Source organism: Pollachius pollachius (assembly GCF_949987615.1).
Source record: "Pollachius pollachius genome assembly, chromosome: 3".
Taxonomy (NCBI): domain Eukaryota; kingdom Metazoa; phylum Chordata; class Actinopteri; order Gadiformes; family Gadidae; genus Pollachius; species Pollachius pollachius.
This window is the reverse complement of record NC_136936.1, coordinates 10,111,093-10,125,908: the sequence shown is the minus strand read 5'-3', so window position 1 is coordinate 10,125,908 and position 14,816 is coordinate 10,111,093. Positions and strand designations below refer to the sequence as shown.

Here is a 14,816-nt window from a genome sequence, read left to right as displayed (position 1 = left end):
GTCTGTCTGTCTGTCTGTCTGTCTGTCTGTCTGTCTGTCTGTCTGTGTCTGTCTCTCTCTCTCTCTGTCTGTTTGTCTGTCTTTTTCTCTCTCGCTCTCCTTCTTTGTCTCTCTCTATCTCTCTCGCTGTGTGTGTGTGTGTATGTGTGTGTGTCATTAACTGTCTTTCTGTTATAATTAGTCATTGTCTCCTGCCCCGTGTCAATTACTACAGGTTTTTATTTTGTTGGTTTACCTGGAGATGATGATGAAGATGACATTGTTTCTCCTACCTTGATTGCAGAAGCAAACCCCACCTCAAGTGAACCAATTACAATAACTCACTCCAATAACGTAATTGGATGCCAGTAGTGTGCCAGCTAACCAGCCTTATGAGTGGGCAGGGCATTGTTGACAAGTTGTGCGTTTAGGGGTTGGGGGGGTGGGTTATACATCGCTGCACAGGAAATACGTTGGAGGAGTGACACCTGCTACACACACACACACACACACACACACACACACACACACACACACACACACACACACACACACACACACACACACACATTAAAAGGCGCATGCTGCCAACCAAAAATACTCTTATCGTCTGTTTGATCACCGCCAGCACCCGAACCTAGCTCCTCCAACTGTTTTGGTTTTGGTCGTTGCCACAGCAACGCTCGACGCTACCTAAGCGGGAAGGAATGCTTCATCCAAAACTTCGAGCAAGGACTTGGTGAGGATTCATTATCTTTCTTCATTTTGAAGCCAGCTATCGATGATGGTGAGGGATGGATCGATCGGTCAGGCTTTGTATGACAAATGGCTAATGGGTGTTAGTGTGTGTGTGCCCTGAAACGATGTATACTATACTGCATTTTGTTTCAAGCCTGGGTTGCTGTTTAACAATACGATGAATGCATTCAATTTATATTGTGTTTTTCACTGCAAGTGCTTTACATATTGAGCATATGGGGTTGGAGGTGGATATCACACTTCATCCACCACTAGCAGTGTGAAGCACCTGTTTGCTATGTAATAATCTTCAAACTTAAACCCCAATGGGGCCTTTGACACATCAGCTCACTGCTTCTGCTCTCCATGATCAGCCTGACGAAGGTCTAGCACCGAAAAGGTTCCAGCCGTTTTCTATCAGTAATTTTCCCTTTTTCTCTCTCTCTCTCTCTCTCTCTCTCTCTCTCTCTCGCCAGGCGTGGAAGAAGCGCTGGTTCATCCTGCGCAGCGGGCGGATGAGCGGCGACCCCGACATCCTGGAGTACTACAAAAACGACCACTCCAAGAAGCCCATCCGGGTGATCGACTTGCACTGCTGCGAGCAGGTGGACGCCGGGCTCACCTTCAAGAGGAAGGAGTTCCAGGACAGCTTCGTGTTCGACATCAAGACCTCCGACCGCACCTTCTACCTGGTGGCCGAGACGGAGGACGAGATGAACAAGTGGGTGCGCTCTATCTGCCAGCTGTGTGGATTCAACCAATCGGACGACAACCACGGTAAGGCCCTCGCCAAACCCCAACGATCTCTCCCTTGCTCGATTGTTATTGCTGTTGTTGTTGCTGTTGTTGTACAAACTAACATTCCAAAATGTGGTCAACGTACGCAGGGGCAACGCACTCTGTGAGCTATACAGGTGATGCAGAGACGATATGTCACCGGCAGAAGTATATGCAGTATAGTTAGACACAAATACTACAATACACAAATACTACAAAGACACATGTAATGCTATCCACATATACTACCATGACAAAAATTCTACAATCAGCAAATACTCCAAAACACAAATAGTACCAAGACTTAATCCAAAAAGCCAAAAATGATATGAAGAAGAAAATACTAGACGACACAATACTAGAAGACATATATACTACGAAGAAACAAGTAGTACCAGACACAGCGTCTGGAAGACCAACATGTCAGATATTGTCAACTGTGCCTTTTCTTGGCAATGTTTTTAAAATATGAATGTTTAATGCCCTGTGTTTACGTGTCTCTAAATGCTGTGCTATCGATTACATGTCCTTGCTACTTGCTGCAACATAAAGGGTCTCTGGGATAAGGCACACACTCCGACTCTTTCTCTATCTCGCTCTACCTCTCTCCAAGTGTAACTATAACTCTCTCTATCCCTCTCTCTTTAACTCAACCTCTTCCTCTGGCTCTGCCTCTACTTCAGTCTTACTCTTACCTCTCTCTAACTACCTATCTCTACATTTACCTCTCACTAACTCTCTCTACCTCACTCTACCTCTCTCTAACTCTCTCTACCTCACTCTACCTCTCTCTAACTCTCTCTCTACCTCACTCTACCTCTCTCTAACTCTCTCTCTACCTCACTTTACCTCTCTCTAACTCTCTCTTTACCTCACTCTACCTCTCTCTCTACCTCACTCTACCTCTCTCTAACTCTCTCTCTACCTCACTCTACCTCTCTCTAACTCTCTCTCTACCTCACTCTACCTCTCTCTATCTCTCTCTCTACCTCACTCTACCTCTCTCTAACTCTATCTCTACCTCACTCTACCTCTCTCTAACTCTCTCTACCTCACTCTACCTCTCTCTAACTCTATCTCTACCTCACTCTACCTCTCTCTAACTCTCTCTCTACCTCACTCTACCTCCCTCTAACTCTCTCTCTACCTCACTCTACCTCTCTCTAACTCCTGAGAATCACTCTAGCTAGCTCTCTCTCTAATTTCACCTCTACTGCTCTCCCTCTCTACCTCTACCTCTCTGTTACTCTTCCTATCTTTACCCCTACCTCACTCTCTAACTTTCCATTTTATGGAAAGTGATTAAACAGATCCGGGCTCCCAGCGACATGATTGGTGAAAACACATTTTAAGTGAAAGAAAGTGGAACCCCCAGCACACCCCGATTTGAGCTAGTCTACCATTAGAGACCCCAGATGTTAATCTAAGGTCTGATTTGTGAGACTAGCCGTCCACATGATACGCCAGGCGGTGGGGTTCAGAGGTTTCTTTCCCCAGCTCTGTAATCTGAGACAGTTGGTTAGGAACATCTCTGCCAAATGGACGCAATGTTCGAAATGGTTATTGATTATTCCTCCTCCCCATTTGTTTTGTTAAAGATAGAGTCTCCCATCGTCCCACCGCTGTTGTCTCCTGAACAAACAAGGCAGGTTTTAGACAAAAAAGCAGAAAGCGTTTTGGTTACTACAAACATGGCTGCCAAGTTTCATGAAAAGTTTGGAGTGAGATTACGAGTGCTGGGATCAGAGAGACCGAAAATGTTGCATATCAGCCTCTTTTTCAGCGTTTCAGTTTGTGAGGATTGGCCACTTGGTTGACCACTCACTTTTAAAAGTATGGCTATAGCCAGCAGCTCCACTAAAAGCTTTCTGCTCTTTCCCTTTTTTCTACTCTCTACCTCTGCCTCTTCCACTGTCTTCTCTACTGCCTCCTCTACTGTCTTTTCCATTGTTTCCTTTACTGCCTTTAATAAATTGAGCCAAAACGCAAATTTAAGTCTAAAAAAGATGCATACAGACTGCCAGAATTTCAAAAATAAGAACAGAATGGTGGTCCCGTAACACACACACAGACTCTTTTTGAAATCAGTGAACGGCTTCACCCATAATCTCATACCGGAGAGTCCATGCTAAAGCGCTGGGTTAAAGTCAAGGCCGCCATCAAGTAAGACTACCATACCATAATCAGAACTAAACAGTAAATGTTTAATCACAAAGCTCTGAATGAATAAATATGCCTGTATATAGACGCTATTGAGTATAGGCAGTCACAGTAAAAATAGGGTGCATTACCTAATGACTAAACCTTTTAGACATTGAGTACGCTCAGACCATTTCATTCAGTCTTTAACCCATTTTGTTGATGATTTTCGTGTAAATATCACATTGTTTTGGTCTGAGGTGTGTCCAGGTGTTGGTTGACAAAAGCAGAAGTGGTCTTTGTGTCATAGTGTGGTGGTGAGTGGTAATGTTTGTACTATAGGGTAGTCCCTATTTGGATGTAATTGTAGATATTTGCATGGCATTGTTGGACCAAGGTTCCTCTTCCCCTCTCTCTCTCTCTCTCTCTCTCTCTCTCTCTCCAGGGGCTTGCTGCTGTTGTGTCTGGGTTTCTCTGGTTCAGCAAGTAGACAAACTCAGATCATAACTGCACATTCAGTCATTTTCCTTTGATGGGTTATGGTGTTGTTTTAACATTAAATTACAGATTATACTGTAGTGCTGATTTTCTACAATAAATGAAATACAAATAATCGGTTGAAGTAATGTATTCGTTATGAGAAAGGCAGCATTGGAGCTTTGAGGACATTACAGTTTTGGATCAGGAGGTTTCTTGCCAGATTTTGTTCAGAATTGGCTGATTTACTGACTGACTAACAGGCTGCTCTCACCAGCTGACGTCCACACAATAAGCAGACACACTCTCATGCACTGTCTCTCAGTCCCTATCCCTCTTTCTCTCTGTCTGTCTATCCTCTCTCCCTCCCTTCCTCCTTCTCTCTTTCTCTTTCTATGTTTCTCAACACACACACACACACGCACGCACACACACACACACACACACACACACACACACACACACACACACACACACACACACACACACACACACACGCGCACACAAGCACACACACTCACACACACACACACACAGTGTGTACAGAAAGAAACCTAAGCCCAGATGAGGTTTGATGGGGGCCATCTGCCCGTCTCCCTCCCAAGTCAGGGAGTCTGCTCGGTGGACCCTCCTCTCTCTGCCCCATGGGCCCCCTGAGACTCAGGGAGTGGAGCTCTCACCACACCCACACCACTGGACTGGAGAGTGGACTACACACACTCCCTCCATCCCCCAATCTCATTCCCTCTATATCGCTTCCTCCCTAACAAACCTCTCTTCCGCCATCCCTCCTTCCCCATCCTCCCTTCACCACCCTCCCTCCCTTTCTTCCCCACCGTCCCTCCCTCCGTCACTTCCCCAGCCTACCTCCCTCCCTCCCTCTCGCCATCCATCCCATACTCCTTCATTCCATCCCTCCCTCCATCTCTCCCAATCTCTCTCCCTCTCTTTCCCTCCATCCCATAATAAACGGAAATTAAAAATACATGCATATAGTGTACATAAACACTGTGCTGACTGCAAATGCTGCACACAAACACACACACACACACACACACATACACACATGCACAAACCAGCCTCTATCTATATTGTTTGTCAAGCCCTTGTGAAACCTCGTGAACCTCTTAGTGTGCACGAGAAATGGACCCGACCAGCAGAGCTTTGTTGGAATGATTAACCACTGTGGAATGCTGGGATACATTCCTGAATCAAGAGCTAGTGACGCCAGCAATGCTAGTAAGGCTAGCGAGGCTGCCGCTACATTAACACAGCATTAATCCCTACCTTCACAGCAAAATACTGGATTTATGCAATGGGAATGTCTCACAGGGACAGGCAGAGATGAGAGGCTTCTATCACGCTTACAGGGGAGCCATTCAGTCCATAATGTGTATTTCTTATTTAATATCACCCCACTCATGTGTAATGTTTGTCTAATAAGCAGTTGATGGCATTGTAGGACTGTAAAACTTTTTTGGTGAAATTTGTTTTTATTTTAGTTATTTCAATGAAAGTTGATTTGTGACTGGAAGTTCAAAGATTAAACAGCAGTTAATCAAACTGCAGCCGGGGACTGACAAAGTAAAAGTTACTTTGTTTCCTTTTTTAATCAGATTAGTTGATTTTTGTAAGTTTATGATACGGATTATGGATACAACTTTGGTTCTCATGATATAACGAGGAAGTTGGTTGGTGCTTTCTGGTCTTAAAGGACTTTATCAGAGAAAATATGTCCAGTTTTGTTTTTGTTTTTATTCAGTCAATACTAATACCTGCTGAGTCTTGATTTCCACAGAACACCAGAGGAGTGTGTGGGAGCGACTTCTCTTCTGAGGGGAGGAAAGGTCAAGGCTGCAATCCTGAGAACTTAGTCACTCATAAACTTGTAGAAAAGTTAGGGGAAGAAACGGATGACAAATAAGTGAGAATAACCTTTTTCTTATCAGAAGCCCTATTCAGGCCTTTCAAATGAATTCCCACAGAAATAACTCACTGCACTGGCATGTAAATATAACTACTATCAAACATCATATAAACTGAAAAAAACATGAAACAAGAGACTTAATATTAAGTATATAATAGGATAATTACAATTAAGAATCGGACATGATCAACAAAGCTTAATTTCTTTTTATTGTGGCAGGGGATTAAGACAGAGCTGCTTATATTTCACATATATTTTCATGTTTCTGTTTGAGGTGATGAAACGGAGCACAATAGAATAGAAGGTGTAAAATGATCTTCAAAATTATTTATATTGTTGTGCTAGCTAGCATGGAGTGGTGTTGGCAGTCATTTAGGAGAGCTGGAGTGAAGAGTAGTTTGGGGGTTGAGGTCTTTTTGGTGGAGGCAGGTGGCCTACATCACTGCAGTGGGTGGGGCGCGCTTGTTGTGGGTGGACAGCCTTGTTGTGGGTTAGTCTCTGGACAGAGGACTCTGGAGACTAGGTGTGAATGTGACCCGATGCTTGAAGTCATGCAAATGTCACACATCTCTCAAGAACATTTTATTTTCTGTTTATCTGCCTTTTTCTCCCTGTTTCCCCTGACTCCCTTTTGTGTCTTTCTCTCGTTCTGACACACACACACACACACACACACACACACACACACACACACACACACACACACACACACACACACACACACACAAACACAAACTCCCTTTCCCTGTCTGCTGCTCCATCCACGTAGTGTGTTATTTTACACAAAGACAAATCGTCCGACTTTAGGAAGTCTGATATTTTATCGGTTTGATTAACTACTTTTCCCAATTACAAATCCTCATGTCTGAACATAAACATGATGTCTTTGTACTATTTATACATTTGTCACAACAGGAGGGAATTTGTTTTAAACGTTATGGTCTCAACGTCAGCATTGCATCGTAGATGTTACTCTCTGCGTTTTAATTCCAATTTTACTTCTTCCAAACACACACGCACATAAAACAATTAAATGTTCCCTCTGGCCTTGTTTTGCCCTGTCTGGCTGTTCCCCTAGCAGAGTGCCCTTCATAGGAATTGATTTTTTGTTGAAATAACGACACTTCTTGAGACGGCGAGGTTGGGTTTCCGCCCCCAGTGAACCGTCTGGGAAGGACTCGTTGCCCTGTATCCCATAACAGCACTCATGGTTGCCCCGGCAACGTCTATCCATCCCGGTCTGGCTGTGGAAAGGGGAAACTGCGGGGACATATTGTTAGAGCGGAAAAAAACAAAAAACTGAAACGTACATCAAAGTCATTAAAGACGGCCTCCCGCTATTCTGGTCCTCACAAGCAGGAGAATCACAATGTATGTGTTGTGATCTTAAGTAGAAATATGCCTATTCCACTCAGGAAAAAACTTTGAACAACATCAACAGATAAAGAACATGGGTTGTACAGAACTGAGAGTCGCATTATGCACCATTTGAACTAAGTCGTAGCATAAAATAACCTGGATATATCCATAATCGATGCTGATCGATAGTTTATTTCAATAATATTATCAATATAATCAGATCCTATAACTGATACAGTCTTCCAATACAAAATGCTGTCCTGCCCGTTCCTTTCTCATTGTTTACAATAATCTTTCTATCGACACTCCTCAAACCCTCCTCAATTCCACCCACACAGCCGAGTGACGCTAGCTTGCGTCACACAGTTCCATAGACAGTAAGAGCGGACAGAACACTGTTATTCCGTTTTTTTAAATCGGTAAGTCTCCCGCCTACTGACTGGGAGGGGCTCAATCTTACACATTGCGACTTTAAAGGGGCTGTGACATGCTCCAAGAGGGGGGCTCATTGATCTCCTAATTACACACATAGTGCAGGACTCGTCAAGAGTAATTGGACTAGTAATTGTAACTTGTCACTCGTAATTGCCCCACACAGATCTGCCCGCTTGGTACCCGCAGTGCTGTTAATGGGAGGCGAGTGCTGTTGTTATCAGCTGGTGTTGGTGTTGGTGGTGGTGGTGGTGGTGGCGCGGAGGGTTGATGTCCGGGTGTCCAGAGAGTGGGAGTCTGTACCAGAGGAGACCCGCCCCCGAGCAACAAGCAGCTAATGAATGGACCATTCTCTCGTCAATCTCCTGCTTTGTTCTGTTCTGCCCGATGCTCTGTTTGAACCGCTAGACGAGGGTAGTCTGCTCTGGGAGGGAGGAGAGGGGGAGATGACGGGGAGGGGGGGGGGGGGGGGGGGGGGGGGGGGGGGGGGATCAGAGAGGGAGGGATGGTCGCGTCAGCAGTCTTGTTTTGACTGATTTCTGATGTTCCTTCCTTTAGTTTGAGCCTCTCTCCCCACATCTGAGCTACTCATCTCTTTGGTTTTGGTGGCTTAACCATGAGTTCCCATCCTCCTTGTATTCCTAAGAAGTCGGCAGCTTGAGGAATCAACCTCAGCACTTTCGTTTTCGGGGAAGGAGATTTAATCTCGACATAGTCGAGAGAAATAAGGGTCGCTCATGCAAATTAACGTCTCTTCTTTTTTTTTTCTTTTTCAAATTATTCAGGTCTAGAATCAAACTCACAAGATTTCCTTTTGAGTTCCTTCCTACGGTTGGGAAGAATCCAATGCAACATTAAATGTTATGATGTTTGGTTGTTACTTTAAGTCAACTGCCCAGATTTATTTCCAGGAAGCGTGCTTGACGTAAGTGCAGATATTTATACCCTCCATAAATGTCTATCAGCATTCGTGGTCAGCGTCTTCGCAATCATCCCTCCTTCCAGCTTTCAGTTTACATTCATAGCCCTTCATTTATTTAACAGGAGGAACAGGACGGTACCTTTCGGCTGGGATTTCATCTCTCAGCCAAAATGTTCTTGTTTGGATCCCCTTATGTGGTCATTTATTTGTAGGCCTCCCTGAGAAAGATGCCCAACACTTCCTTAGTTTAATCTGTCTATATTCAAGTCACTTAGGATGAAAGTATCTCCTAAAAACATGCATTAATACATAGCAATGGCTGAAAAAGTATTGTATATCAAACAATAATTTGCCTATATAAACTAACTTTGCATATTTAGCATACTTTGGAAGCTTTTCCACTACATATATTTCCTTTGAAGCCAGCTAGCTTCTCTTCGAAGCACATTCAATATAAATCATACTGCTTGTTACGCATATGGCACATACACTGTGAGCCAACGAGGTCTGTTGACGTGCGCGTGCTATGCGTGAGCATGCGTACCATCTACTCTCATTAACAGACCACCCGGCCGTATGTAAATTTAGTCAAAAAATAACAGATTGACAGTTCTACAACGACGACTGCTGCAGCGGAAACCTGCCAACCTACCAGCTGACCACTTTGGCCAGTCGGAACCGCATTTCACTCTAACAAATTGACCATAAACCCTTCTGGTCATTCATTTTTTACAGTCACTTACAGAATGTTGTATTATCTCCCTAGAAAAGTTGTGGGTTTGATTGTCTGCAGTATCCCCAGAGAAGAAAGGCAAATGATTGTGTGTAGATCTGCACCTCTAGTGAATAAATATAATATATTTGGACCCAAAATGTGTTGAAGTTTAACGAGCAGGTGTCCAATAGTGGAGTCTTTAATCAATCATTAAATTAGTTCTGGGTGTACCCTGGATTATACTGCATTCCTTCAGACCATAGGACAATGTTTAAGCTGTCATGTTGTAAAAAACCCAAAAGTCTTTGTTTCAAATCAGATTATCTATATGAAGTGCAAGGTGTCACCCAGCTCTGAAGCAGTCCCAATCGTACCTGGTAAGATTATCTTCAAGCGCCATTGAACAATTTCCCCAGCAGCCCCAATACAGTTTCTATGTCTGTAGGGCTGTGCATGCCAAGCAGCGTGCGGTTAGCGGCGCCCATGTTCGTTCCCTTCCAAATATCCGGGCAGATGCGGGTTTAAAGAAATCACTATTTCCGCTAATGTCCCGCTATCTCCCTTCATCCTTATCCTTGCACACAGAGGACGGATATGAGATATTGTTTTTTATCCACAAACCGGTTCCCTGCCACGTGTCTGGTGCGTAGCAGCGTCTGCTTGGAAGCCGACTTCAAAGCCTGGCGTTGGTCCGTAGGTATTAAGCAGTAAATTCCCCCTGACTCCTGCTTGAGGAGCACTCTGGGTGAGATGTGTGTGTTTGTCTGGGTTACTTGGCCGTCTGCGGGCTTTGGCCCCTGGTCTGTTCTAGGTATGTCGTTGTCTCTTTCCTGTTAGAAATAGAGAGGAGAAAAACGTTTTTGAATTCATCAGTTAAATCCATACTCCCTCATTTTCAAAGGATTTTGCATGCAGACCATTCTCATTTATTTTTCATTAGAAAAATGACGTCTGTACATCCTTCTTCTTTGATGATGATGATGATGATAGCCCTAATGATCAGGGTAATAATGATGAAAGATGATGTCATGCACCACAGCCGGGCTCTGATTGGCGGCCAGGGACAGTGCGCTGGGCTAAGAGGTGAGTGATCGCTCAGCGTTTGGCCTGTTGATGTAGCATTGCAGTGCAGTGGAGGGGGATCACATGACACCGTGGAGCCTGCAGAGTCATGTGACCAGAGAGGGGGCGACCTGCCTCTCCGGCCCCTTGCTCTCTGCATCGCTCCTGTTTCCCCCCCACGCACAGCCAGCCTGGTCTCCTTAAGAGCTCTGCTGCAGTAGGGAGGCAAGGGCGCCATTTTATCCTGTTTCCCCTGGACTGCCAGAGATTGTTGGATAATGATAGCGATCGTGATGGTGGTAATAGCTGTGATGAGGATAATGATGGTCTTAGTATTAACATTCATAATGGTGATAGTGATAGTGATAGTGATAATAGCTGTGATGGGGATAATGATAGTAATAACAGTCATAATGGTGATAATGATAATGGTTGTGATAATAGGGATAATGATAGTGTTTGTAATAACAGTCACAAAAGTGATACTGATAGTGATAATGACTCGATATGGATAATAGCCAAGATGGGGATAGTGTTGGTAATAACATCAATAATCGTGATAATGATAGTGATAACGATTTTGATAAAAAATGGGGATGACATTTATGCAATGGAAAATCAAACTGGTTGTAATACAGATATCGACAATGATAGTGATAGGATATAATAATGATGATAGTGATGATGATTGTGATAATGATAGTTGTAGTGATGGTTGGCATGATAATGATAGGGATAGTATTGCTCCATTAGATGATTATTACGATAATGATTTTAATAATAGTGATAGTGATCTCTATAGCTACAATGATAGTGCTAATGTTGTTGATGCTAATAGTGATGTGGTGTTAGTGATAATGATAATTATAGTTATAATAATAACTATTAATAATGGCAATCACAATAATAGGAAGGCGGTACTGATAGCCGAACAAGATGTAAAAAATAAATAATACATTTTACATTTCACAGCTAGGTACCCAAACAGCCCCACTTCTGTGGCGGTTAATGGAACCATTAGCATCATGTGACGCCACCCAGCCCCCCTCCCCCGACCCACCCTGGTCCCTCCACTATTACAGCCCCTCCCCCCACCCTCCAGGCCTCCAAGGCTCCTCTGGGTCCTACTGCTGGCTAGCTAGTGTGCTTTCAGTAATTGTATATATAGTAGGTTGATTAATAATAATAATAATAATAACTGTCATTATATATAACCTTTTTAAAAACAAAGTTGCAATGTGCTTTGCAGTGAAACATCTGTACAAGTATGCATGTTAAATTGCTAAACACTTGGTGTTGTGAGGGGGGTTGGGGGGGGCGGCAACTGCAAAACCTGACAGGAAGTAAAAACTGAGAGGTTCCACAAAACGATGACAAATAAAATAATATCATTAGTTACAGCAAGTACCATCAGCTAAGAAAAGCCAGGAGATAAAAGGTGAGTCTTAAAAGGTGAGACACTGGGAGTTCCACTGATGGCTTCAAATCAAAAGTATAATCTTATAATCCATTCTAAAACACACAGGTAACCACGGAGGGCAGCAATAATTGGTGTAATGTGATGACTTCTCTTAGTACGTGTTTGCAGTTAATTGCAGTTTGGGGATGTTTTGCCAGCTGATACGAGACTAAATGGCATTGCAACAGTTAAGTCATGAAGAGATGAAAGCATGGAGGACCTTTTCTAAGTTTGCAGAGGAAAAGGATGACCTGATCTTGGTGAGCTGTCTCAGTTGAGCTCCAGAGAGACTCAGAGTGTGTGGGTCAGTCTGTTGAGATTTACTGTTCAGTATATGGAAAAAAGCATACATTTTGTGTTTAGACTTTCCCACGCTATTTCACTGTCGTAATGTTTTATTTTGACAGTTTGTTTTACTACTTAGGGGTGCGTTGCTTCTCCCGCGCAGTTTACAGTAGTTCACCGATGACAAATGAACATTGTTACATCTCAGAAGGCTGTATTTAACACTGCCTTTTATTCCATCTCTCATTTTTGAATTAAATTAGCAAAACCCTTCAGATTTATGATCCACTATAATGAAGGCTCTGGCCCCTGATGTTCAGGGTGTGTGGTTCTGCCGGGAGGGTGCTCGCGGGGTGGGAGTATTTAATCACTAAATCCACCTCTTAATACATCACAAGACATATTCCGAAGTTAATTTACACGAACCACTTTAGCTGTCTCTACCCACCGGCTATATTTCTAAATGTAATCTCTTATGGAACCATTAATGGAATTGCATTTTTTTTCTTAGGCAAAGCAAGAAACGTGCCAGCAGTCGGTTTGTGTGGACATTTCCGCTACGTATCTTTCTTTGTGAGGGCGATATCAATCCGAATTGAGGGGAGTAAAAAAAACCGAAATCTTTAGTTTGCTCTATTTCGGATGGAAAAAAAACTCCCCAGATGATTCCCCCAGATTGTGTTTCGGTTCGGTCTGTGTTATTTTCAGTTGGGTCTATTTTTGCGCCGGATGGTTCTGATTGTGTTATCCTATATCCCGGTCTAACTTGAGAGCGGCTGGGAGGACTTCCACAAAGGTCTCCTTGTCCACCGTGATCCACTTGCCTTCTAATTCTGTCCTCTTGGGATCGGCGGCCATCTTCTATTAGATTAGTCCCTGCGAGCGGATGAGGCAGTAGGTGATGTATTACAGCACCTAATTGGGAAATTGCTCATGACCCGAGTCGTAGTTTGACCCACAATAGCCATATGTCTTCCTCGTCCAGCCGGGAGCATGGTTCTCCAGCCCGGCCTTGCTGTTTGCAGTCGTCCCTCTACCGAGAAATTCTGCATTGAAAGCTTTTTAACGTTTTACATTTGCACACCATTTGTTTTTATACTTAGGTATCCGCTAAATCGTGTCTCTGACCGTAAATAGTGCCGGTATTCACATGAGATCATGAGAACTGTGTGGCTGAAATGGGATTACCTCTTTAACGTGACAAGTCTTACGAATTACGATTTTACTGCGACGAATCAATGTTCTCTTATGCAATTTTCTTGCTTAAATTGAACAAGCCAACACTGGGAATTGTATGAGGGGGAGAAAAGGGGAGTTGCGTATATATAGTGATGGTGTTTGTACAGTATTTGTGTATGTGTGTTTTTTATTTGGTCGGTGGTTTGCGTGTCACGGTGGTTACTCTCGAGTGGTACAGGATCAGATGAGCTGTTCGTGTCCGGGATGAGCCGTGACTGTACACACACACACAATCTCAGACACACACACACATACGCAGACAGACAGACAGACAGACAGACAGACAGACAGACATAGACATACATTTACAAGCACCACACACACACACACACACACACACACACACACACACACACACACACACACTCACACTCACACTGTTTTGTGGCTTCAGCACAGCGGTCTCTCCACCACGGTGGCTGTGTGTTGTTTTGAGGGTATGTTTGTTTCCGTTTGGCTGCCGTGCTTTCACCGGGGCAGGGCCAAAACACTCACACGCACACAGAACAGATCGATATATCTCTCCCTACCCACGCTAGTGCACCGCAGCGCCTGCAGCCCCCCACTGCCGGCCACTACATAGCCCTCTGAGCACAGATGAGCTGCTAACAGCTAACCAGCCTCAGGATAGTGGGGAGCCCCCCAGACAATGAGGGGATTGTGGGTTATTAGGCCGTTGATGGTGGGGGTGGTGGAGGTGGTGGAGTGTGTGTGTATGTGTGTGTGTGTGTGTGTGTGTGTGTGTGTGTGTGTGTGTGTTTCTCTGATGTCAGTGAACTTGTAGATCCTGACACTGTGGCCTCACCCCTCAGGCCTGGAGATGACCTCATTCACCAAGCCCCCCCCCCCACCCTGGTCAACTGCTCCACACACACACACACACACACACACACACACACACCACATGGTATAGGTCTAATTAATCTCCTATGATCAGACTGCTCGTAGTCCCAAGATTCCCCTTTGTCCTCAGTCTTTAGTCCTCAGTTGTTTGCTACCCTGAGCAAGATGCCATTACCCCTACCCACCCCTCAATTACATGATTAGAACCGTACAGTGTTTTGCATTTAAAAAGCAATAAGCCAGTAGTCCGTTCTTAAGGGATAAACTCGGTCACGACAGCCAAAATGAAAGTTGATTGCTCGTTTTTCACTTCTACTTGTACAGCCGCTACCATGGTGTTAAATACAGGCGGCTTCACACGTAGCACTGAGAGAGCGGCATGTCTCTCTCCCTCAGTCGGTAGCTGCTGCTCTCTCCCTCGCCCACACCGAGCGCCGTCGTAGCGCAGCAGGATGGAGGAGGA

General features: G+C 44.3%; 1 protein-coding gene across 2 annotated transcripts in view; it reads left to right on the top strand.

Annotated features, from left to right (window-relative positions):
- Positions 1–14,816, top strand: part of gab2 (GRB2-associated binding protein 2) — a 48,232-nt gene that overhangs the window by 20,077 nt on the left and 13,339 nt on the right. The window contains exons 1-2 of one of the 2 annotated variants that reach the window (XM_079732106.1): positions 580–718; positions 1,194–1,494. In XM_079732106.1, coding sequence (XP_079588232.1) covers positions 1,233–1,494 — 262 coding nt within the window. In that variant the 5' untranslated portion in view covers positions 580–718; positions 1,194–1,232. Of the gene's footprint in view, positions 1–579; positions 719–1,193; positions 1,495–14,816 lie in introns of those variants that run through there. The other variant, XM_079732105.1, reaches the window with a different exon arrangement.